Raw genomic sequence first — 25,904 nt, 5'->3', positions numbered from 1 at the left:
GTTTTTTTGGTGCATCTAAACAAGTGGGGGAATACAATTTCGCTCATACAAGTGGGGGAAACCGGGAAACAGCAAACTTCTTCAGCAAGAGGTGGTCCAGTTAGTTTTGGACGAGCTGTGGCAGACTTCCAATGCTTTCTATGAAAAACTAGGGTGTACAGAACATCACCAGAAGTGTAAATCAAATTAAGTGAAATGATACATTATTGGTGCTATTGCATCAAACATACCGGAGTCACCAGCCCATCAACCAAAAAAAAAGTGAAACCATACAGAGCCCTCGCCTTTGAAAAATGATGTTGCATAGCCACAATTCAGGGACAACAATTTTCTGATCTTCCAAGTTATAACTGGATCTGGTGGTGTCCATTCCCGTGATCATCCGCTCCAACGAAACTGATACATGATTACAAACCATTAGTACCACAGTTGCAGAAAGACGTTCAGGCAGTTTACAAAAGAGAACATTTTCAGCAAAAAGCACAAACATTTATTCGATTTCTCAGTGTGAGGCATCATTTTGTGTGCACAAAATTGGGTCAAACTGGAATCTAACAGATGAGATGATTGGGAAAATCACTGATAATGAAAGTGGCCCCTAGCATATTATATGGTTTCCATTTATCTTGTAACTTCAGCCACCAGTGAGCCCACAGTAGTGTTGCGGTGTTGCCTCTACCAAACAGTTACACATATGTGTTGAGGGCTCACAACTTGACAAGCAATGGTAAATGTTGGACACTAAACAATTCCATAAAAGATGCTCAAACTTAAGAGCAAGGAAGATGTTGCATGACCATCATATTCCATATGATCAACAATGGATGGTAAGAAGCCAAATTTGTAAGTCAAGCTCATATACGATACAATACAGAAAGTTGGATCTTGGTTTGTAAGTAGTGCATCTTGGTTTGCATGAAATTTCTAGTATTCATTTTACCAAGTATCTGCCTCTGACCACAAATCATTTTTTTGTCAAATACGCAGGCGAGCTGCATGTCATTGCATTAAGAAGAGAACTTAAAGTAGAACACACCAAGACACACACAGAAGAACAGACGATTCTTTTTTATTGTGCCAATATTTAATATTTATTATGTAGGCAACTGCTTCAGAGGATTAAACAAACAACAAAATAGCCAGTTTGACAAAAAAAAAATATGGCAAAGCAATGTTGAGGACACCTAAAAATTCCTAAGAAACTACACTCATTTACATGTTATAACGATGATCTAATGGTTAGTCGTTACTGGATCGGAAAAATCCAAGTGAAACTACCCAATTTAGACTAATACATGCTAACTTCCCCCATTCAAAAAAAAAACTTTCTTCCTAGATTTTCTTGACTTTACAGCAATATTCAGCATCACACTGATTTTATTGTGCTTCTACAATTAAAGTGTGATGAAGATATAGTGGCAGCAGCACAGGACAAAATGATTAACAAAGAATGACAAACTGGTTCTTAGAAAAGATCACCATCGATGTGGCAAATGCTGAAGCAAAGATAGTATTACGAACGAGTAATGAAATCAGCATGGCTATGAGAATACCAAAAATTATGCTTAAACGCGGACCATTCGACGCTTGGGCTTCTTGACAAAGCTCATTCTGAGCTTGTATAACCTCTTGCTCTTCAATCTCATCTTCTCCGGCAAAGTCAGCCTCTTCTTCACCTTCTTCTCCTTCTTTGCTTTGACATACCTTTTGTCAATACTATACTCTCCTTGAGCCACAGGTACACCACGTGCAACTGCCTCCCTGTACAGTGCACTGGAACGATCCCCTAAATTGTGCCTAGCCAGCTTCTCAATGAGCAAGCTATATGATTTTACTCCAGGAGCATGGCCATAACCTTTCATCATACGGAATACCTTGAGAGCATGCTCAACCCTATCAATCCCACATAAAATCTTGATGAATCCATAGTATGCCTTCCTATCAAGTTTATCTCCAAATCCTGCAGACCGCATCCATGTCATCATCTCATCACCCTCTGAAGTCCGGGCAGCTTGGTACAAGCTCCTGATGAGCACCAAGTATGTGTCAGCATCTGGTGAGCAGCCCCACTCACCCATACAACGGAACAGATTCATGGCATCCTCTGTCTTACGGATCTTGCAGAAATTTGTGATCAGTACCCGAAATGTCCCTGCATCACGGGGAATGCCATTGGCTTCCATGTCAACTAAGAACTTCTCAGCTTCCATAGGCATCCTCAGTGGGTCCTTCTTGCGACAGAGCCGGCACACACAATCAAGAACAGCATTGTATGCATCCAATCCTGGCTGGAACCCACCCCTACGTGTCTCACCAATCAACCTGAGTGCATGGTCGAGCTTACCAGCATTGGCATAGCCAGATACCAACAAAGTGCAGATATTGTCATCCGGGAAGATCTCATTGGCGACCTTCTTGGCAGCACGCTCTGCGTGCGAGGGGAATCCCTCGGCAGAAAGGGCGGAGACCAGCAAAGTAAGAGCCTCGCGGTTACGGAGTTGCTCCGGCAATTCGTCGAACACCTTTACAGCGTCCGTCGGTCGCCCGGCTCTGGCGAGCTGCTGAAGATAGGCGTCGAGCGTGGCGGGCCCGAGAGCGGTGGGGAACTCCTGGATGAGCGCGCGCACGGCGGGGAAGTCACGGCGGCGAGCGAGGTGGCGAACGACGGGCGCGAGCGCGCCGTCGGAGGGGTGGAGCGAGCGGCGGCGGACGAGGAAGCGGAAGAGCTCGGCAGCGGCGCGGGAGGTGGCGGGCGGGGAGAGCGCAAGCGCCTCGGCGAGGAGCGCGTTGGTGGGGCGCACGTCGGAGAAGTGGAGCGAGAAGTAGGCGTCCGGGGTGGTGGCGGGCGGCGGGGTCGTGGAGAGCGCGGTGAGCGCCGACGCAAGGGAGGAGGCGAGGGAGGCGGCCGGGGTCGGGGTGCTTGAGGTAGATAGGTGGCGCAGGAAAGGCGAAGGGGGCGCGGCGGTGCCACCGGTGGCCGGAGATGGGAATAGGCGGCGGAAGAGCTGGCGGCGCCACATTTTGGAGCGGCGGAGATCGGGGGAGGGTTTGGGACTTGCGATGTTCGGTTCTGCGGTCTCTGCTGCCGAGGTCTAAACGCGTCAAGGGTAATGTCAAGGGCCGATCTGAGATCGGACGGTCAGGATGGCTTCATGGAGAGTACTATATGGTTAGTGATGAAGTTTTGCTACTATTGACAAAAATAACAAATAAGTATAGCAAATAACAAATGTCGGTCTACAATAACAAATAAGTGTACTATCGACATGCTCAATAGCTGTCATTTTTTGCTTATACGTTGTAAGTTTGACTAGATTTGTATAAAATACGAGCGATATTTATATCTCCAAATAAATTTATTATGAAAATAAATTCAACGATCTATCTAATAATATTAATTATATTAATTATACACCATAAATATTAATAATTTATATAAATTAGTCAAAATTATTTCTTGAAAAACGAGAACGACAGCTATAAGGATAGAGGAAGTACTTTTTAACGTTTTTGTGAGGGTAAGATATTTAACCTCGATTTAACAAAACTAATTCAATGTTGTGGATGTTGTATTTTTCCAAAAACTTAGTTAAAGTTGAAAAAGTTTAATTTATGACTAAACTAAAATAACGTAGAAGCAATCAACTAAATCTTCCCTGTCAACTCGAGAGGTCGAGATGGAACTCCAATTTCATCTTCATTAAAAAACAAAAATGGAACTTAAAGATCAATAACCAGCACCGTCCCACCAACAGGTCATACCATAGTTCAATTATATAGTGGTTTTGTTCCAAAATCCTGGATGCTTTAACAAAATTATGTTTACACCAAACTTCTTTCACCAGCAAATCAGTATTACATTCGTATATAAATGAAGCAATCAACGGATCCCTCCAGCATAAGAACAGAGAATTAATAGTTACTACAGACAATATGTATCTTTCTCCTAGCATTCACACATCGCTACGAGAAAAACAAGGGACGATATGTTGGGGAAATAAGGTCCTTCCATGGCCTATACTGCTATACATGTTAAGAATAAAAATAAACATTTCATATGTTACACTCGGTGATATTTCACAAGTAGTATTAGCAGATAACAACTTTCTTCAATTTGTATTTACTAGCAAAATACAGATACACAACAAAATTCACCAACGAGAGGGCTGTAAGACACCAGTAGTAGTAATCAAGGTGTCCCTTGTTCAGATCATCCGGTATCCATCCAGGACTATGCCATACCCTGGTCACCCCTGCAATGAGGGTGATGATAGCTGAGCTCAAGTAATTCCCAAGGGCAGTGGTGAGCAACGCGAATGCCGTTAATATGCTCTTCATGGAGTCTGGCGCTTGGCCATGGAAAAACTCTAGCTGAGTGATGACAGCGAAGCACTCAGCCCCAGCAATGACGAAGTACTGTGGAAGCTGCCATACAATGTTTAGCAGTTCCCCCTCCTGAACACTCTGCAGCCTCTTGGTTTCTAGAAGTGCGGCCATTGCCATGGCAAAGATCATCAAGAAACGACCAATTCCAATCCTCTGTAACTGTGTGAGCTCTGCTCCATTTGCAAAATACGTTCTGGTTGCCGGCACAAGCACTTTGTTCACAGAAAGTACCCAGAGCGTGACACATATCACTTCAAATGAGTACAAGGATGCTGGTGGAATGGACAGGGAACCAATCTTGGTGTTCATCACAGCTCCCTGCTGAATGAAAGTGGTGTGCATTTGAGAGATCGCAGCAGCAAAGAATATTCCAGTCACCCATATTGGGAGTAAGCGGATAAGTATTTTCAGTTCCTCAACTTCAGTAACCGTACATAAACTCCATGAGCTTCGACACCCTCCATACACCAAGCTTGGATCAGAAATAACTGCTGCCTTATCTAAGAACCTGAGACAAAATGATGGAATTAGACAGATAGTTAAATAAGTGCAGAATAGAAAGGGAAGTTGGGAACACCAACCAAATGAAAAGGTAATTCTCATTGGTTTTCATGTTTCAGGAACAGTTATTTATTACTAGGTTCAAATCATGGGATCCATGAGATAGAGATATACATTTTGTAGACTGAACATCCTGAAAGTATATATATGATGGGTACTCCAGAAATCATTAAGAAATCAACAATTGACCACCAGTGGCATGATTGCTTCAAGAAGATTTTAAAAAATGATCAGGAGAAACAAGAAAAAAATACCATATATACAAGTGTCTCATGGTAAGTAACGAAAAAAGATGTACCTAAAATCATCGGAGTGAGCAAGTATTGTCCTTTGTACGTGGTTGCTCCTGACCTCATACAGAAGAGAGCTATCAGCAGGTACTTCCAAGCTCATGTTCCTAAAAGAGGCAACAATAACCTGGAAAATACTCTTCACTGGAGAACCACAAGGCTCATCTTGTTGGAATATTGGTGTCCCCACCAGAAATCCTATCAAAGCAAGACCTATGCATGTAGTGGCAACTCCATATCCTATAGCCCAGCTCACATTTTCCTGAACCCAAACTATAATTGTCCCAGAAGTAATCACACCAAAGATGACACATATATAGAATGAACTGAAGAAATTTCTTCTCCTTTTTATGTCTACTAAATTGTTCTCGTTGTTGAACTGGCTCGCACCAAATGGAAGCAATGCAGATCTTACGCCTCCACATCCAACAGCAGTGAGATACAAACCAGCAAAGAAAATCACGGTTTGAGTTCCATTTGATGACAAGCATGAGCTGGCGTCGCATAAGATTGAAGTAGAAGGCAGAAATGTTGCAACTGTAATCAGTACCATTCCCTGCAATCAGCATTGGCATTTTATGAGAGAGAGAGAGAGAGAGAGACTTTGCATCCTAATCCAAAATAGTATACCAAACTCGAAACGAAAAGAGCTGAATAAGAACAAGCAGCTGAGAAGGAAAAAATATCTTACAATTAGGTACATGATAAGGGAGATCAGGATGGTCTTATAATTTCCCAAGCAAGTATCTGCTATGGCGGCTCCAAGCATTGGCACAAAGAAGCTTGTCCCGTACCAAAGAGATACTGTTGATGCACTGGAAGCAATACCACCATGGAGGACCGAACGGAGATACACGACTAGGTTTGTGGCAATGCCATTAAAAGCCATGCTCTCCAAGCATTCCAATCCTGCAGGATTTGAACTGATTAACATCCTCCCGGTCAAGGAATGCAGTCTCTTAGTCACAGAATCAAGAAGAATATCACCCCGAGAATTGATCAGATAACCATAAATAGTCTAATTATAGGAAATGTGGCTAGAATTGATACGCTAACCATGGATCAGCTAACCATAGAAGAATACCAACTCGTGTGTAGAGCACCTATCACTCTTTGTATACCAGTGGCCAGAAAAAATAAACAAACAAGCATCTCATAAGAAATCACACTAAATAATGTAAAAGAGTGATAGGTGCTCTATACACGAGCTGGATATCAGACAGTTTCAGAGAACATATTGACACTGCATGACTCACCCAGGATGAGTGCCGGTGCTCTCCAGTCAGAGCATTTACTTTTCAGCTGTGGCCCTAGATTTGCTTCCAATATACTTTGTGTTTCCTCGCCATGACATGATGCATCATCCTAAAGGAAGGCCAGGTATTAACATATGAGACCATAATGTTTCTCACAGTAAACAAATTTTCGACAGTTTTATCTGACAACTTTCTGTAATTAAGTCCAATCATCTTGTAAAGTCAATGTAAGCAAGAAATTTTGCAATCATTTCCCTTCATTTTCACATCCCAGACTTACAAGCAACGACTTCCATGTACTACACATCTGTGCATACTGCACGATCTACAGTTGTGCAGCCAATTCACTACTATGCATGCATGTCACGAACTCACGACTCACGATCAGATGCCCGTCAGCCTGTTCAACAGTTCTAGACTCATAGCCCCTAACTTGGTTGCCCAAACCGCCGCTTTTGGGAGACAATACAAAGGCACGCGGTTCTAGCACCCAATTTTGCTCCTGGCGAGCGCGATCCCCAAACCCAGCAAATAAACCATTCAGCGGCAAGCAAGCAAGAGCTAGCTCCGATTCGGCGGAGACCAATCGACAGCAGGTTCGCCGTACCTTGACCAGAAGACTCGTGTGCTCGCCTCCCTCCTCCATGGCCGGCCGGCCTCCTGATCGACTGCTGCTGATCCGAGTCCCTCACTAACCCACGCATCCGCCTCCGACCTCCCTATTCCTAATAAATATATGGTCAAAGGTGGTTGGTGAGAGTGCGACCCGTAAATCATCATGGCCTGGATATCTGATACCGGTGGCTCAGCTGTCAGCTCCGCTTCCTGCGCGACCCACGCCGGCGCAAGGGGATAGGAACGAGTGCGTGGGAACTTTGCTTCGGCCGGATCGCGGCGACGGCGACGCGGAAGGGGGAAAGGGACGGGCCGCTGGGAGTGGGACTGTGGCTATTCGGCGACGACGATGACCGGTGTTGACAGCTGACCCTGCGTGTGGGCCATGAGTGCAGCGTCTTTCCAAGATACAAAAATACTACCACATTTATATCTCCAAATAAATTTATTATAGTGGTATATTTAATGATCTATCCAATAATACTAATTATATATTATAAATATTAATATTTTTATACTCCCTTCATAACTATAAAGAAAAAATTATTTTGGACAAGCTTTGAGTCAAAATATTGTAAATATAAATTATAAATAACTTTTAAGTTGTCGAGTTTTGAAATGTGAAAACTATATGAATAGATTTATCTTGAAAAATATTTTTATGTAAATATACATATATGACTTTTTGATGAATATTTTTATAAAAACAAAAAGTCAAAGTTAGGCTTTTGAAGACCGTGTCATTGTCCAAAACAACTTTTTTTATTGGTACAGAGGAAACTTAAGAGAAGTTGATTTAAGCAAAATTAATTTTTATGTTAAGACACAGAGAGTACCATGATTTTCTCTCCTACTACCATTGGGAGTACGTCTAGGGTATCTTCAATATTGACATTATTAGAAAATAACATTGTTAATATAAAAGCTTGTGTAAATATAGTCATATGAATTATTAGAAAGTGTGCGTGTTTATCTCTTCATAAAAAATAGCTAGTAGATTTTCATCTCCCTTTCTCATTTTTTTAAGTAAAGTATGTTAAAATAAACTAGTTCCTTTGTCTCAGGAATTGTTTTGTTTAAAAAAAATAGTTTTGGGTATTGTAGTACTTTCGTTTTTATTTGGTAATTATTGTCTAATTATTGACTAACTAGGCTCAAAAGATTCATCTCGCGATTTACATGCAAATTGTGCAATTGGTTTTTGTTTTCGTCTATATTTAATGCTCCATACATGTGCCGCAAGATTCAATGTGACAGAGAATTTTGAAAAGTTTTTAGTTTTTGGGAACTAAACAAGGCCTCACTCGCACATTATTTAAGTGTCTAGGATCATAGAATCATCCATCTAGACACATCACCGTCTTGGTTTAGAGAATTTTTATTGTACCTCATTGAAAACTAAAATGACTATTAAAACGGGACAAAGGGAATATAGATAGTTGTACTAGGCCACCATGTGCCTCTAGATATGGCACAATGGTAGACGCAAAAGATCATCGTCGTAAAGTGTGACTGAATCTAGCTTGTTATGACTGATGTTTGTTGTGACTGCCTACACCTATATTGATCATCAACCAAATAAGAGAGCTAAGATTTTTACAGCGTAGCCCAATTGTGGCGTGGCATTTTACGAGCAGCAACTAAACGAGCTCTAAAACCAACATGATTGTTCTATTTGTTATAATGAGCAAATTGTGCCAAAACTGCTTTATTTATAGAATAGTTGTCATTTGACATACACCGACTTTGTTTAGTTGTCAAGAAGTTTGATAAATAAGTTGTACTCTTCATTTTTTTGAGGCGAAGCCATGAGAGCTCCTATAAGATTCGTTGATAGCTTGCAAAATTAGTGTACTCGTAATTTTTTTATTTCACATGACATCTGAGTCTATGTGCCCTGACGAGACCACAATAATATAAGCGTTGGCATGGTCTAAGGTGTATCCAACAATTGAGATGGTGGGAAAAAGACACATTGTTTGTTAGGTCAGTCTCAATGGGGTTTCACGAGGAGTTTTATACACATTAAATATGGTGCCACATGAACAGATTTGGAATTTTTGCATGAAACAAGTAGTAGGAGAGAGAGGGGATACGTTTCATCCCCACGAAACGAGCGTGCACCGTTTCCAACAACTTGGAAAGCGCGTGAAACCAGCGTTGAGGGAGAAAGTTTCATCCGAGCGATCTCATGCTCCAGGCGTGCGACTCTGACTTCTCTCCCGCACCGCAACTGATTCCTTCCCGTCGCGTGCTCCAGGTGCGCGCCATCCTTCCCATACAGCAGAGGCGAGCAGGTTGGGAGCTCCGGCGACACCAGGTCTAGATTCAGCACCATGGATCCGTTGAGAGCTGTGGATGGCGCCCTGCTTCCACCGAGATGCATGGCTGAATCGATGTGGGGCAGAGGGCCATCGGCTCTGAGTCGGTGCTTGTCGGCTGAAATCGTCGCGGGGTAGGCGCAAGGTAGAGTTGAATCTACGCACGGTGGGGCTTCGACGGGGTGCGATAGGGTGAAGTTGCCGTGCGAAAGGAGCCATGCCTGCAATGTATCACCAAAGAAAGAAGGACGCCCGGGACTCTACCTCATCTCTCTCTCCACGGACGCCGGCTGCAACTCAGTGACCACAAGGAAATCAATCATCGAATCTGCAGTATCCGGTAAGTTCATACCCGGATTTAATTAGTTCGTACTACATGAGTACAGAGACAACACACTGATTTTGATTTGCCCGTTGATCTTTGTCCGTTTGCACATAGGATTGATTAAAGAATAGCTTCTAGAAAAGTTTATGCGTATATTTGCCGATAAGAAATACAAAAGGTTATAAAACACATTTCTTTGCCAAACTGACTATGTTTGGTTTAGATAAAATTTCAGGCTACACAATTTACATGTCACATTAGATCACAGCACCGTATAGTAATTAAATGATGCAGCTTGCCTATGAAAATGTGAAAGGAAATTGTACATTGAGAGAGTCAGTTTCACTCCTCAATTCAGGCCTTGTTTAGTTCGCAAAAATTTTCAAGATTATCCGTCACATCGAATCTTTGGTCGCATGCATGGAGCATTAAATATAGACGAAAATAAAAACTAACCGCACAGTTTACCTGTAATTTGTGAGATGAATCTTTTGAGCCTAGTTACTCCGTGATTGGACAATGTTTGTCAAATAAAAACGAAATGCTACAGTACCAAAAACAAAAAAATTTGCCAACTAAATAAGGCCATTATGTAAAACTGACGTGGCAGTCTTGGAATCTGGGTAATGAAACTTGCCATTGAGACGGACCTTATGTGGTTGCGACATTCCCTATTTTTAGCTCTATTAAATGATCATGAGCGGATTCCTTTTGTCATTTCAAAGTCCATTATTCATTTTGTGAATGTTATTCAATAGTAGTTGTCCTTTGCCCTTCTGTTTGCCTTTTCTTTTCTAATAGTCGCTGTAATAACTTTTTCTCTTTTTAGTGAAATATATGTACCATGTTCTAAAAAAAGTGTCACATGCCTCTTTTCAAATCCCACATAAGAATTTTACCATGCATACATGTAAGGAAATTCTAAAACAGTTGCGCGTGTAGTTGTACGTGTATATATACATGCGTGTTTGGGGAAAAAGAAAGATTTCGAAACAGATGTGCTACACAGCTCCCGTAGTCCAATTCAGCCCACGATGATAGGAGCGCGCGCCTGATGTCAGGTCGGCGACTGACTGGTCTCCAACCACGACCAGGCTTCTGGGCCTCGTACCAATCAAGTCGGGGCTTTCTGGGCCGCGCGACGAAGCTGTCGAACAGTAGTATACCCGGCTTGAAGCGCGCCCGCGGCAGCAGCAGCAGCAGCAGGCCAGCAGGAAACGTCCGCGCAGAAAGAAGCCGCGCGCGGCGGCGGCACCCACGGTACCGGTACCACGTCCCGCTTGCGGCGCGCGCGTGGTCGAATTCCTGGGACGGGACTGTAGCGAGCCGCGACAGGCCGCCGCCAAGCCGTTGCAACGTGCACCGCCGCGGCTGAGAGACGGACGGAGGCGGGCGTGCCCATGCCGTCGTGTCCGGCGGCGCCCGTTCCCGTGGCATCCGATCGACTACGCACTCATCTCGCCAGCGGCCGATGCGATGCACTGATCCACCCGGACCCACCAGCACCAGCTCGGTTTCACCGATGACTCAACTGACTGATCGAGGACGTGACCAACGCAGACATCGGCGGCGAGATCTGCCACCGCCAGCTCTGATGGTACCACCGCCCACACCTCCGTCTGCACATCCTGCGGCCTGCCTGCGCCAATGATGAGACGAGACGGGACGAGACCATGCATGCATGGCGGCATGGCGCGCCCACAAGTTTTAGCTTCTCTGCTGTACCAGTACTACCGTGCCTCAGGGTCGTCGTGCAAGCTGCATAGTACCAAAAAACACGTTTGGATTTGGACGTTTCCGTTTCTCGTCAGAGACGTTAGCATCTTTCTTCCCGTTGGTGGCAATGTCACAGCTTTCGCGTATCTCATCTCATCACTTATACCGTGCAGATTTGGATCTTACAAAAGCAAAGACAGGTGAAAGCTGGAATCGTATCGCCTCGTTCTTTAGATTGCAAATGGACGTGGAATCATATCGTTTTGGTGATCAGGTTCTAAAGAGCAGATTCACAGGGAGATGGAGTCAAGGGTGCCCGCACCCTCCCATAAAAAGGCCGGCGAGGTACAGAAAACTATGGTCGACAAGCTACACCTGGTTGAGATAGTGAGGTCCATCCATTCATCTCCCACGGTTAGCTAGCTGCACCTTAAGACCTGTTCACTTAAACTTATTTATCGAATCTGTTAATCATTCAGCAATATTTTTTTATCTTATAATAAATCAGACGAATAAACAAACAGGCAAACACGAAACACTGTGAAATAGTCAAACAGATCGCTGCTTCCACGAAAGAAACAGATCGCTTCGGGTGATCAGTTGGGGAAAAAAATTACTCTGCACCCAGCTCTCTGTTTCCTTGGACGAAACAGTGATCGGTGTCCCCCCGTGTTTGACTTCGATTACTGCGTTTCTTGTGGTAGCCCTGACGGCAGCTGCAGCACCAGAGCACATATCTGAAAAGTATAGGCGTTGACCTCACCGCTCTTGAACAGCACCTGCTTGCGTCAGCTCGCATTGGTCGAATCTTCATCTATGACCAGGTTGATTTCTGATCTGTTGGCACATATCGAAGATGATCGTGATCTGAGTGTGACTAGACATCGAGGTGCTGAAACTGGGAACGCAGAAAAAGGGATTTACAATTCTCCACAAGTTCGTGGTCATTCTCTCACAATAAATCAATAAACTGTGCTAATCTTCTCTCGGCAGTATACCAGTATTAGAGTTGACTCCAACACCAGCTTCATCTGTTTCGTGCAATAATCTTTTACCCTTTGGCTGAAAGATAGCACCCAATCTGACAAACATGCAGAGGCCAAAACCATTTGCGCCGATACTGAAACCGTTTCAAGCTCGGGCGAATCATTCGGTGCTTTGCCAATTGGCCTGTCTTATCTCACGTTTAGTGCGCTTTTTATTCCAAGCAAGATTCAGATCACATAAGAAAAATTATATCTGGAAGATCATAAAAAACAACCTCCAATGCATCATGCATGCATAGACTAAGATTAACGATCTAGTTGGGACGACGGAACGAGTGGCATGAACACACACAGTACAAGTGTTCTACAGTTCGTTAGGACGGAACACACCATTTCTCCTTGCATTGCATGCATGCAGCCATGGTACCATATAGGAGTCCATTAGAAGGCATATGTATGCATTGCATCCGCCAATGAGAATTGAGAAACCACCAATAACATAAAACATGGCGCGTCATAATATCAAAACTTAAAACTTCATTACTATTATTATTTTGGTGGTCTCGACGCAGGACATCCAAAACACACTAGCAAGCCACAAGCTACAGTAGCTGAGGCGTGCATGCATAGACACGTACGCGAACGAAAACGAGACTCTCTCTCAGCAGGGCGGCATGCATGGAGGCGGCAGCTTAGGCCAGCTGGGCCCTGGGGACGGCCTTGCACACCAGCGGCGTGGCCATCTCCAGCGACATGTTGAGGCGCTCGGACAGGTCGACGCCGCCGTTGGCGGCCGCGGGTGCCCACTCGAACTCGTGCAGCAGCTGGGCGATCCAGAGGTGTGTGGTGGCGAGGGCCAGCATCTTGCCGGGGCAGACGCGGCGTCCGGCGCCGAACGGGGCCAGGCGGAGGTCGCTCCCGAGGACGCTCACGTCCTCCTCCTGGAAGCGCTCGGGGCGGAACTTCTCCGGCTCTGCCCAGATGGCGGGGTCATGCGCGATGGACCACATGTTCACCATGGCCGTGGTGCCGGCGGGGACCAGGTGGCCGCCGACGTGCGCGTCGTGGATGGCGAGGCGCGCCCACGACAGGAGCGGGCCCGGAGGGTGCATCCGCAGCGTCTCCTTCACGATGCACTGGATGTAGGGGAGGTTGCCCACGTCGGCGTCCGCCACGCCGCCCACGACGACGCCGTCCAGCTCCGCCTGGGCCTTGGACTGGATTTCAGGGTGCAGCGCCATCCTCGCCATGATCCACTCCATCAAGATCGCCACAGTGTCGGCGCCTCTGAAGATCATCTCCTGATCGAAACAAAAACGACCGGAAATTTTTCCATGAACGTAACGTTTAAGATCTGAAAGAACGTGCATTTTAGTTACACAGCAAACATTTCTAAACTCGATCGATCTTACCCAAAGAACAGCGATCATGTCGGATTCGGACAGCTTCTCCTCTCCCTCGAGGTCAAGAAGGACGTCGACGAAGTCACCCATGTACTCATCGTCGACTCCTCCATTCGCGCGCCTCGCCCTGTGCTCCTGGATGATCTTTCCAACGAACACTTCAACCTTTTGGACTAACCTGTTGCACCGGCGGCGCACGCCCTGGAGGTCGAGATGCTTGATCAACGGCAGGTGGTCAGCCCAGTTGAACGTGCCCAGGAGGTCGTAGCCCTCGGTGACCATCTCTTCCAGAAGGACGCCCTCTTGGCTGTCCATGTCGTAGTGCTTGCCGAAGACGGTGGCCATGATGTGGTTGAGAGACGCGATATGCAGCACGCGCTTCAGGGAGACCTCGCCGTGGCGGGCCATGGCAGCGGCGACGTCGGCGACCATGGCCTCGCCGATGGAGACGCGGTGGTGCGCGGCCGCCGCCACGCGGCGCGGGCCGAACAGGTGGTTGGCGGCGAGGCGGCGGAGCCCGCGCCAGTGCGCGTCTCCGGAGGGCGCGAAGCCCATGGCGCGGTGGAAGAGCAGGTGGCGAGCCGCGTCCTTGATGGGGCGGTCGCTGAACGCGGGGTTGACGAGGATCTCTCGCGCCGTGTCGGGCTGGCTCGACACGACGAGGCGGGTGAGCCCGACCGAGAAGGCCATCAGTGCTTTGCCGCCGTCTACGGCGTGGGACAGCGCCGCCAGGGTGCGGTGCGCCACGGGGCTTGAGAGCGCGGTGACCACGCCCGTTGGGCCGGACGGCGGGCGGCGGCAGCGGGAGAGCGCCCACGCAGGACCACCGGGGGAGAGCCACAGGAGGACGGCGGCTAGGATGAACACGGCCATGAGGGGCGGGAGTGGGGAGGTGGTGGGGAGGAGGAGCAGGAGGAGGGAGTCCTCTTGGCCGGTGGCCATGGTGAGCACCATGGCTGATGAGTGAAGGGTGATGATGGAGTGGCTGGTGTGGAATGTACAGAGGGAGGGAGCCTTTAAATAAGGGAGAGTGCGGTGGTGGAAATGGCTTCGATTTGGCAACTGTCGCGGCAAATAATTTACTGATTTCCGTTAGTAAATTCCAATCGCATATTATACAGGAGTATTTGGCAGTACTAATGACTGCATTATATTATCAAATATCAAGGCGTGATCGAGGGCCTCCTTTGCTTGAACAATAATAACGCATTTAAATTCGCCTGTTATCTTTTGATATAAATGCCTTGATTTTTCCTCCTGATTATAGCATTATGTGTGGGCAATAAAATCGTCTATTTTAACAAAATATATAGATGGAATGCAATAGTTTTTTCTCACAAAAGATTTGTGCATCTTTATTTTAAGATCAAGAAATGTAAAAGTTATAACGCCGTGCCACAAATATGGCACAATAGAAGGTTAATGTGGTTCTACCCTTCTAGCAGAAAGGAGATCATAACCTAATACTCGCTAACCATGCTACCTAGCTAACAATGACGATCAGATGGTATAGAATAAATCTTTATCTCAATCTCTATTTTCATTTCTACCTGGTATTAAAGAGACGTGTATCGATGCTTTCCGGGGAAGCAAGAGACGTGTACCATGTACGTACATATATAAAGCCGGGGGCGTGGCGAAACGCACGATTGAAGGCGTCTCGTGTCGTGTCGTGTCGTGTCGTGTCGTCTCATCGGATGATGAGGTAGTAACGCTCTGTAGGTAGAGTGCACACTACGTAGTTTTTTTATTATGCGGTGTGACTAGTCACTAGCTCATTCACTGGTTCCAAGTCATAACATATCGTTAACTTCTTCAGAGACATCTATCATCAGTGTATGCATCTGTGTTCCGTGATGAACTCATCAAGCCGTTCCAATTCTAGAGCCATCAGATTAGCATCTGTGACTCACCCAGCCCCAGACGATCTAATTCCTAATCCTATCGTCAGTTTCTTCACTGAGGCGTCACGCCAAAGTATCTCATAGCTACCGGGCATCGGCCCATGTCCTATACTAGGCTTGAACACGCCGGCCCAGCAAGTTTACAGTGTACGCAGACAACACAAGCGGATCCAATGCAAAGCCGTATAGCCGCATATATACCAGGCCTGGCCCCTATCACTCTATCAGGCTTTATATCACGTAGCCGCCGAGCACGTCGTACAAAAACACGGTGTTATTTTGGACGCGCCAATTCTATTTATTTATTTATTAAACTCCATTCACCCCTAAATAAATAAATTTCAGAGTTACATTCTAAGTCAAACTTTTGTAGAAAAAATAACAGCAATGTATGACACAAAATATAAGCATTTATAAGAAAGTCATTCACGTTTATAACACAAAATAAGTACACTATAAAATATATTTAGGTGTCTCTAATGATACCAATGTTAGCTTCTATAAATTCGGCCAAATTTACAAGATTAGGTTACTTTGAGAAATTAACTTATTTAGAGATGGAGGTATTTATTATAAAAGAAGAGGGGTCCTTCCTACCTTTATAGTGTAGTGAGTAGATGCTCAGTGAAAGTACCTAGTAGAACTTGTAGTACTGATCGAGTTTTTTATGGTAGAACTTGTTCAACTGGGTTTTAAATCCTTGTGATATGTTCATCTTCGTCTTTCGGAGGTATACATAAGTGTGAGATGTGTGTGTATACGTTCATATAGGTGAGTATGTGTATGTATGGGTATATGCAATAAAGGAGCACAACGACAACTCCATAGATTAAGGGTGTCATGTATAATGTTTGGTCTGAGGGATAAAATGATTCATGCTACTTGTTTGTATGGGTGGATGCGACATGCCATTTTTTGTTTTGTTTGGATGAGGGTGAATTGGATACAAATAGCATACTAAGTACTAACTATATCTTTGTTCTAAAATATTAGCAACTAATTATACACTAATAAATATGCACTAGCACAGATTTTGCTATGATAATTAATAATTAAAAATGAACATGTTAATGAGCATAAATACTACCCTAATATTTAGCATGGACGACTTCAAGGTGGCATGCATATTCACTAAGGTGGAGTTTATTAGATATGTGTTGAATATTTGTATAGTTTGGTTACGCTATGACTTGAGTTATATTAGCAGCTAAGATAGGATTAGAGTCGAGCTTTGTATCCAAGGAGAGCATAAATATGAGCCAACTCCTATCGTAATCATGAGATGACTTGGTGGTTGGTTTAGGTAGGCTGATGTGGCTGCATTTTATAGGGAGAAGCTCTTGTAGTCATACTCTGATGATGTAGACACATCATTGAATCTTGTTAAAAAAACATCGTGTTTCGGTGTTATTCTCGTTTGTGTATTTGTTTCGTATGTTGTTATGCTTTTGTGTTTTTCTGTTAGTAGATCTATTTGGGTCTTGATCTAACCGTGCATCATGCAACCCTTATAACTTAATTATATCGTTAGAAACTTATGAAAAGAAAGGTGAAGCCTTGTCTTTGTACACGTTCACAACAAGAGCACAGTAGAATAGATAGTTGTAGCGAACCTAGTTGTTATGGTTTGAACTAGATTATTTTGATTTTAAATCAGAACTTGAATTACATTCTAATTGTTTGTGCCTCGTGAAGAGTGATAAATGGCTAAAAAAATGTTGCGTCACATTCAAATATTTTTTTATAGTATATAACACATGTTCAAACTTGTCGTGACGGTATTCCGTTGTCTGTTGCAATACATGGACATGATCCTAATAATAGATAATGAAGTAATTAAGCATCTTGTGCACTAAGATCAGATTAATGGGAATCTCTAGGTAGATTTAATTAGTATAATATGCATACAAGAGGTTAGCAGTATGCTGCAAGCATCCGGCCGCCCAGAATGTAATTATTAGGTTCTACGGAGTACATTACAGCCAGAATGCTGCGTGAGAGAATAGGAATGTATTCTTGGACACTGCATATGATCTTGACTTGCGGCGAATCTTAGTTTGCAGCTCGATCTCCCTTCTGGTCAAACTTGAGGCCAAACAACGTAACGTGGAGCACAGCGTTGAGATCATTATCACGAGGCATGACGTTCTCGATGAGGCAAAACCTGCTGTCACCCATGTAGGTAAGGGTGGTATTCAAGCGCTGCTCCTTTGGGTAGTCCTCCTTGCCGAAGAGCTTCTCGTTGAGCTTGCTGCACTCGGGCGGCTCGGTGGCGCTGCGACTGCGAGAGGCGACTGGGCAGCAGCTAGCAGACGTATCCACCCTCTTTGTGGTGAAGTCCAACCCATGCGTCCAACTCGGCGTCGAAGTAGGCTTGGCCTCGAAAGGGCAGCACCCAGTCCCCGAGCTCCGTCCACACGCCGCTGCTAGTGTCGAAGGAGTGGGTACTGTGGTGCGCCGTCGATATGAAAATGGTGCGTCCGTCCGGGTGCAGCGCGTAGGCGGCGATGTCGAACCCATGGAACCGCGGCGGCGGCACACAGCTCCAGGACCACTCCATGCGCGGATCCCATACACCGAGGCCGCGGCCGGGCCTGGTGGTTGGCTCCCACGACAAGGCCCGGAAGGAGGGGCACTCGTTGAGCTCCAAACAAACCGACGTCAAGGTGTACAGCCTTTCACCGACAGCCATTGCGGCACCAAAGTCGTAGAGCCGTTCCTGGTCCGGAAGGTGCGGGCCGCCTGAGAGAGCGCCTGTCGCCGCGTCGTAGACCAACAGTTTGGGGGCGGCGTCGTCGTACCTGCAGCGCGGGTTGGTGGCCACGAAGATGTTGGTGCCCATGGCGGCGAAGGCCATGCGGCAACCCACAACTGGCGACGCTAACCGGACGGCAGCAGGCTCCGGGAGCTTGTGCAGCTGCTCCCGGTCAGTTGCTGAAGCGGCGGCGGTGGCGGCTTCATCGTCGTCGTCATCCATGATTTCGTCGGCGTCAATCTTGTGGATACTGTACCCGCCATTCCAGTCATCCAGCGCCAGGTACAGGTGCTGCTTCCGCCGCGGATTGCTACTCCTAATAATCGCGTAACGATCATGGTTGTTCAACTTCTGCCGCTTAGACGATGAGGACGAGCACGAGCACGACGACATATATCTCGCCATTGCGGCCGGCTACCAAGTCCGCCAACGAAGGAAGGAGCTCTGTCTGATCTGGGATGTGTTGCGGGGGCTGGCTGGCTGGCTGGCTTGGGGCCTTGATTTTATAGATGGAGCTGCATTTACAGTGCAGAATCGAAGTCGTAATCGGCGAAAGCAAAATCGATTCCGATGAAAGCAAGTCGGCAACTCGACGCCAAGGTGCAGCCGCGGTATATTGGATTCGAATCGGAACCAGCACGGCTGTCAGACGCTGGTCCGTCTCAGCTCTCGGCGGCCCAGACTCCAACCAAATTAAGGACTTAGCCCAACACGGGAAAATTGCAACGAAAGCGCAGCCCAACATTGGATTGTTCCATCCTACCATTGGAGCCGGCCCTCCTGCTTCATCATTTTTTTTTTTAAAAAAAAAAGTTACGCCGTTCGTATTTTAGATAGAATGTCAGATAGACTAGGGCCAAGATGTCATAGAAATGTCTCCTGAAACTCCACCGTTCAAACTTTGGTCACGATAGTTTTTTTTGGGTCAGGGGGGGGGGGAGTCGATCCCCACCTGAAAAAATTTATTAGGTTACAAAGGTTACAGAGTGGGGGGATAAAGAGTGCGACAGGGTTACAAAGCAGCAAACATGTTGCTGTTGTTTGAGAGCTTGCCTACCAACCTCTATTCTAGCCCTTCTCTAGCCATTACCAGAATGGAGCACCATTGATCTATGATTGATTTTTTCCTTGTTGGGAATCTGTGTTCCACATAGTGGCAGCAGATAGGCACTCCTGCAGCACATGAAACACCGTTTGCGTTTCATTCCTGAATATCCTTGCATTCCTCGCCTTTCAAATCTGCCAGCATACCAAAGCAACAAAGGACGCCAGCTCTGGGATTGGGTAGAGGAATGAGCTTGAACTGAATGGAGGTCATTCATGTCCACTGAGATTATGGACAGAAGATTCAAGCTTGTCCAAACACCGCGTCCAAGGCAGCAGCCATGGATGACATGTTCCGGTGACTCATCGGCAGCGTTGCAGATTTCACAAATTCCGGAATCAACGATGTCTTTCCTCAAGAGCACCAAGCGGCACTGAATCCTCCTTTGCATTAAAAGCCATAAAAACAGTTGCACCCTTGGAGGAGCCAGGCTCTTCCAAATGAAGTTTGCCCTTGGATTGTCTTCCTGTCCCCTTGCCTTGATCATCTTGTATAGCGCACCACTGTCGAGACTGTTGTCTGGCCTGAAGAAAGGTGAGCTTCTCTTGTCGCGTACCGCAGTGAGCTTTATTTGATCGATGATTTGGAGCACTAGTTGTAGCTCGTGTTCTGCTGGGGTTGACAGACGAGGCACTAAGGTCGGCAGTATACCGGTTGTTTTGATTTCCCACACCGAAGCCTGCTTTAGGGTGCAGTGAGACATGAGTGCTGGAAATCTGTCTGCCAGTGGTTCATCCTGAAACCAGACATCACTCCAGAACGAGGTGCACTTGCCGTCGCCAAGCACGACAGAAGTAATGGCCTGATATAGTGGGATGATGGCCCTCAGGGTCCGCCAGTGATCGCCATGGAGGTCACCGTTTAAGGTTATGGTTGAAGCCCGTCTCTGCACCCATTCTGCCCAAGCAGACTATTGTGGACAGTGTAGTCGATGCAGCAATTTAATAAGCAAGCAGATGTTTTGAATTTCCAGATCTCTGACGCCCAAGCCACCGAACTCACGGGGACTGCAGACCTTCGTCCAAGCGACTAGACAGCCGGTCGGAGAAGAAATCACTGACTTGTCCCCCGACCAGAGGAAAACTCTCCTTTTCCTATCCATTGCGTGCAGAGCAGACGCAGGTAACTGCAGCGAGCTCATCACGATAGTGAGTTAGCGACGCCAGATGTATGGGCAATGTCAATGTTGAAGATTATGGTAATGAAGATTGCCGTTGGACAGTTCTCTTGTAATAGGTTTTATAATGCTTTGTTTACTACTCTTCAATTTTATTTGCTTTATATCTAGCACGAGGCTGAACTATAATAATGAACTGATTGATTCTCCAGGCCAGAATAAGATTTGTTTTTTTTCTAATATATAAAAAACTGATGCCTGTGAGTATATTATGGAAGGATGCCTTTCGTTGAGACGACGCTGAAATTCTAGAACCCCTACTTGCTGCCACACCGCCACAAACCATACCATCCTCAGCATGTACAACAGCCATGCAAGCTCGCCGGCCGGCGAAACCTGAAGCTAAACAAACACCATCTCACGAAGCCTGGACCGGCGGCGGCATGGTGGCGATCTCGACCAGGGTCTTGTGCAGCGCCTGCGGCTTGGAGAAGAAGGGTGCGTGGTCCGCCCCCTTCAGCCGCAGCACCTTCTCCGGTGGGTTGGCACCACACATGCTCTGCTGGAGAGGCAGAGGAATTGCATTGTCCTCCGTGGTCTCCACGTAGAACCGCCGCACCGAGCCATAGTTCTCAGCGGTGAGCACAAGCTTCTCCAGCACAGGGGCGAAGGGGATGGGCCTCATGGACACCGAGGCCAGCGACACGTCCTGCACAGTCACAAGGTAGGGGGTGTCATATCACAACTTCAGAATTCAGAAGTAGGATTCAGTGATGTGAATGGAGGTGATTGTCTCGGTGACAGTAACAAAGTACTCCAAAATCCTAGTACCTTGGAAGGGCTCTGGTTGAACAACAGGTCTCTAAGCAAGGCCCTGTCGATGTTGATGGCAGTTGGAGGACGGTCCTTGCCGTTGGAGTAGACGAATTCTTGCGCCTTTTGGAGAGTACCGTTTGTGTCCATCTGGAGCGGAAGGACGGCATCAGGACATAATCATAGGAAGACAATGCTACTTTGATGCCAGACAAGGCAACGTTTAATGTCCTTGTCTTTTTGATTCGTTATAATGCCAGTTGTTCAACAGAATTAACGCTGGGCCAGGAGACCAACCTGCTGTTGGAACATGTCAAGGGCACTGTTTCCATTTGTCAGCATTGCTGCACAAAGGAAAACAGCCTTGGCAACTTTGGATGGGAACATCTCCATTGCATAGGATACACAGACACCACCAAGATCATGAGCGACCAAAATTACCTGCATAATGTTGGAGGTATTCGATTGTTATATTTCTGGTCAGATAAGAATATGCTCAAAAAAAAAATCAAACAAAGCAGGGATCTTCACATAAGTCTGAACATGCCAGTACAAAAGTCGCTTGAAAACTTCATATGATGCTTTGAAATATCAATATTGGCATTGCTAAAGACTTATCTATAAAATCTTGGAAAATATCGAGATGATGCATTTTATCGTACACAAAATATTTCCAGGATCATTTTAAGAGATACAGATCGACTTGAGTGGCAAGCAACTACCTAAGTCACTGGTGCATACATAATAATAATGTCACCCCAAGCATCAAATCATAACTAAAGTTAGGTGGTGCTTAGGTTCTGCACCATAATCTGGGACCACTTCAGTCTGGGATTTGAGAATTAGTTATGATGATTCATGTTATGATTGTGATCTTTACAGAAAGAAAAAGTCTACAGAATTTAGCACTTACAAAATTGATTCCCCAGAATGTCAGGCATATTGTACTTATGCCTATGGTTTTTCCTACTTCAGTATTTGTAAATTGAGTGATTAAATGTAACACTACTAAAATCTTACCATCTCAAAAGATTAAAGTCCAACCCAAGTCCATTGACATTTAGATTAACAATTCACTCAAATTTTTCATGCTGATGCACTAGCTATTTTTACCTACAATGTGTGAGATGGAAGAAGATAGCATTGGCGGCCTACAAGATCCTAAAGTATGGCGCTGTACTGAAATCCATGTGCCTGCAACTTACCATGGCTTATGCAGAAATGTAGAATACAATTTTTTGCAGGAACAAGTATTACTTTGCCATTATAGAACTCTCATCTAATGATAGGTTAGTCGCTGTCATCCCAGTTTTTATTATAAGATTGTTAAGGACTACAGTCGAAGCATGAAAGCATGTAAATTACCAAATATCATGCACAGTGCCACAATAGTCAATGGATACTACAATATCCCAAATGGAACGTAACTTGATATATGGAAAGAGAGTAACCTTTTCAGCACCACCTAAGCCTTTAAGGTAAGACGTAAGTGGTTCAGCGTACTCTGAAAGACTGCTAATCTTGTTTGTGTCGTAAGAATGAATCCCAGAGCCTGTTAAGTCGATGGCGTTAACTTTGAACCCACTATCTTCAAGAAGTGATATAGTCTTGTACCAACACCAAGCGCCAAATCCACCTCCATGAACAAGAACAATGACGTTGGTTTCCAAATCCTTAGTATTCAAATCCTGTTTGAGAATGAACCATAAGTCAAAAATTGCAGTAAGATAAAATCTAGGAACACAAATTATCAAACACTAAAATCAAATGGGTAGGAAACTAGACAACGACAAAGTATCTGAGGTCCTGATAAATATGCACACAATATACTGAGTCACAAATGTGGACTGTGGAGATGACTGTTTGCTGATAAGCACGAAAAGAAAGAAACACCTCGAAATGTCAAATACCATGCTGATTCTGTTCAACTTTTCACAGTTTCCAACAAATTTAGCATACCAGCATCGAATTCGGTAGCTGACAGATGACTTTGAAAATGTCAAACACAAACCTCCCAATCCCAATCATCCTCGGTTTCCTTCATGGCCGTTATCCTCTTACTAGTCAACACCACTGTTATAGTAATTAGAAATGCCAGTATATAATATACTCAAGACAAATTAGTAGCCACGCTGGCTGCCCATCCCATTCATAGCCAGGGCAAACCTGGGAACAACATATCTTGTGTCGATACTGAAACAATTTGAAGTAAACAATATCCAGATCCCCCACCAGCACAAGTTGGGACCTCCTAGGCTCTCCTTTGTCCTTTCTCCAGAGCAATGAACACACAAGCCAATATGATCCCACCAGAGCTAGAAACAACAATCGATCAGTTTCTACAGCCCCTATGCATAAGAGCTTCTGAACAAAACCAATGTACGACCAACTACTATCAGTCAACAACGGAAGTTTCCCAGTTCCTCTAAATTTTGACCAAATCAGTGCTTGGTCGTTGTGAGATAACTACTTGTTCACACTCCTCTCAAGAGTATTCATCAACTACAGATGTTAAAGTCAGGTCTTAGTCTATATGTTGATAACTACAGATGGAAGCAAGCACGTGCATTGCACCGGTTCGGATTTGCAGGTGGAATTGAACGGTCTCTCGCCTATGGCTTATGTAAACCAGATTGCCCGGTCCCAAAGTCACGAAGTGCGAAATGTAATCGCCTGCCTAGTTCTTACCAGAGCCAAATTCATACTTTCCTTCATAGAAACAAATCAGGGGTGTATTCGTCCACGAGGGAGCATCGAATTAAACTGCAAACTGGCCAGGCATTGACGCATGCCATGATGCAATACAATAAATCAGAAAAACAAGAAGAATCTGAATCACCAAAGATCGTGCCTTTCTGCAACTGAATCGAGCAAACACTAAATTTCATCTAAAGAAACGTAAGAAAATTGAACCGCGACAACGAGAGAACCGAGTAGGGGGATCCCATAGCCCCTGCTTTCCTTACATTCGACGCAAGGACAGCCAATCGCAGTGGAAACTCGCAGAAAATAAGGCATAAAGTCAGACGAGACTGCACAAAGAATTCAACGCGGCGGCACGCACACCAATGACCAACCAAACCAAGTAATGGGGAGTAAAGGCCGAGAGGGGCAGGCAAGCTATGGAGGAAGGAGTAGTATGGCAGGGTTCTCACCTTGGCGAGGAGCTGCTGCGGTTGGAGCTCGGGGTCAGCGAGCGACCTCGGACGCGTGCTGCTGCTCCGGGGCAGTGGCGGGCCCTGGCTCTGGCGCTTGGCAGCGTATCGCACCGACGCGGACCGCTCGAATGCCCCCAGGCCACCGGCGGCGCCCCTCTGCCCCAGCACGAGCGCTGCCGCCGCGGCCAGCGCCTCCTCGTCAAAGGACACGGAGGCCTTGGCGGAGTCTCTCCCGCCACGGCCGCGGGAAGAGGTGGAGGAGCGCCGCTTCGCCTGCAGCGGCGGGGACCTGTTCCCCGACGGGCAGGGGTCGGAGAGGCAGGACATCAGCGAGCCCATCGGGCGGAGCCGGGTAGATTCGGAGCGGGGAAAATCCTTCGCCTGGCTGCTCCGGTGCTGCTGCCGCGATTCAGGGGAGCTTGACGAGGAGGGGAAAGAAGTGGAAGCAGGGGGCGGCAGCGGCAGGCAGGCAGCGGGCGCGGCAGAAATGGCAGGCAAAAGGATACGAAAATTTATATACTTCCTCTGGTACCGCCACTTTTGCACCAAAGGGCTCCTTGTTTAAGGAATTTTGTTTCAGGCTACGACTAGCCTTTATTGATGCTTCAAAGAAGTGCCGTGTTCAGGTTCAATCTATCGAAATTTGGTCGGGCATCGTTTTTTGACATTTTGTACCACGCCATTGACATTTGGAACCGCGAGTCATTATCCATAACGTCCCAAAACAAATGTCGCTATAGGTATCCATGTACGTCAATCCTTTTAAAATTAGGTTTGTAGAAAAAATATTAGCAATAATTGTATCTCTAAATAAAAACTTTATTAAAAATAGATTCAATAATCTATATATCTAATGATACTAATCATGTAATATAAATATTAATATTTGTATATATATTTAATCAAAGTTAAAAACATTTTACTCCCCGAAAAGCGAGAATGACACTTATTTTAGAAAGGGGTAGTATCTTAGGGTTCATTTGATCTATTGGTGCTAGTAATCAGTGGCTAAAATTAATACTAATGCATTCAAAAGTCCTAGTAATGTATCTACTAACTATTAATTAGAGAGTTGCTAAATATTAATTCTATAAGTATAGTTTTAGAACTACTAATAGGTGAGATACATTTTTAGTACACTAGGGAGGATATGAGCATCCACATACAACTTTTCTGATCACTGGGGGCACCAC

The 25,904-nt window shown here is 45.6% G+C and overlaps 4 protein-coding genes across 5 annotated transcripts; all 4 read right to left on the bottom strand.

Moving 5' to 3' along the window:
• LOC8079012 (pentatricopeptide repeat-containing protein PNM1, mitochondrial) lies at positions 53-3,096 on the bottom strand. The gene is made up of 2 exons (XM_002460934.2): positions 1,554-3,096; positions 53-396 (listed from the first exon to the last, which is right to left on the bottom strand). The coding sequence occupies exon 1, from the start codon at positions 3,018-3,020 to the stop codon at positions 1,566-1,568; it is 1,455 nt and encodes a 484-aa protein (XP_002460979.1). The 5' UTR covers positions 3,021-3,096; the 3' UTR covers positions 53-396; positions 1,554-1,565.
• LOC8079011 (protein NRT1/ PTR FAMILY 8.3) lies at positions 3,869-7,302 on the bottom strand. 2 transcript variants are annotated; one of them, XM_002460933.2, is made up of 5 exons: positions 7,101-7,291; positions 6,494-6,602; positions 5,929-6,146; positions 5,246-5,793; positions 3,869-4,894 (listed from the first exon to the last, which is right to left on the bottom strand). In XM_002460933.2, exons 1-5 carry the CDS (start codon positions 7,137-7,139, stop codon positions 4,090-4,092), a joined length of 1,719 nt encoding a protein of 572 aa, XP_002460978.1. In that variant the 5' UTR covers positions 7,140-7,291; the 3' UTR covers positions 3,869-4,089. The 2 variants fall into 2 exon arrangements, with proteins under 2 accessions (XP_002460978.1, XP_021309990.1); XM_021454315.1 differs by lacking the exon at positions 6,494-6,602 and having other exon boundaries at positions 7,101-7,302.
• Positions 12,974-14,866, bottom strand: LOC8079010 (cytochrome P450 78A5). The gene is made up of 2 exons (XM_002460932.2): positions 13,869-14,866; positions 12,974-13,757 (listed from the first exon to the last, which is right to left on the bottom strand). The coding sequence occupies exons 1-2, from the start codon at positions 14,811-14,813 to the stop codon at positions 13,149-13,151; spliced, it is 1,554 nt and encodes a 517-aa protein (XP_002460977.1). The 5' UTR covers positions 14,814-14,866; the 3' UTR covers positions 12,974-13,148.
• On the bottom strand, positions 20,925-25,207 carry LOC8060659 (putative methylesterase 11, chloroplastic). The gene is made up of 5 exons (XM_002460930.2): positions 24,709-25,207; positions 23,005-23,241; positions 21,851-21,994; positions 21,572-21,703; positions 20,925-21,449 (listed from the first exon to the last, which is right to left on the bottom strand). Exons 1-5 carry the CDS (start codon positions 25,048-25,050, stop codon positions 21,159-21,161), a joined length of 1,146 nt encoding a protein of 381 aa, XP_002460975.1. The 5' UTR covers positions 25,051-25,207; the 3' UTR covers positions 20,925-21,158.

Source organism: Sorghum bicolor, chromosome 2 (genome assembly GCF_000003195.3).
Source record: "Sorghum bicolor cultivar BTx623 chromosome 2, Sorghum_bicolor_NCBIv3, whole genome shotgun sequence".
Taxonomy (NCBI): domain Eukaryota; kingdom Viridiplantae; phylum Streptophyta; class Magnoliopsida; order Poales; family Poaceae; genus Sorghum; species Sorghum bicolor.
The sequence above is the reverse complement of the archived record's forward strand: the minus strand, read 5'-3'. Positions and strand labels throughout refer to the sequence as shown.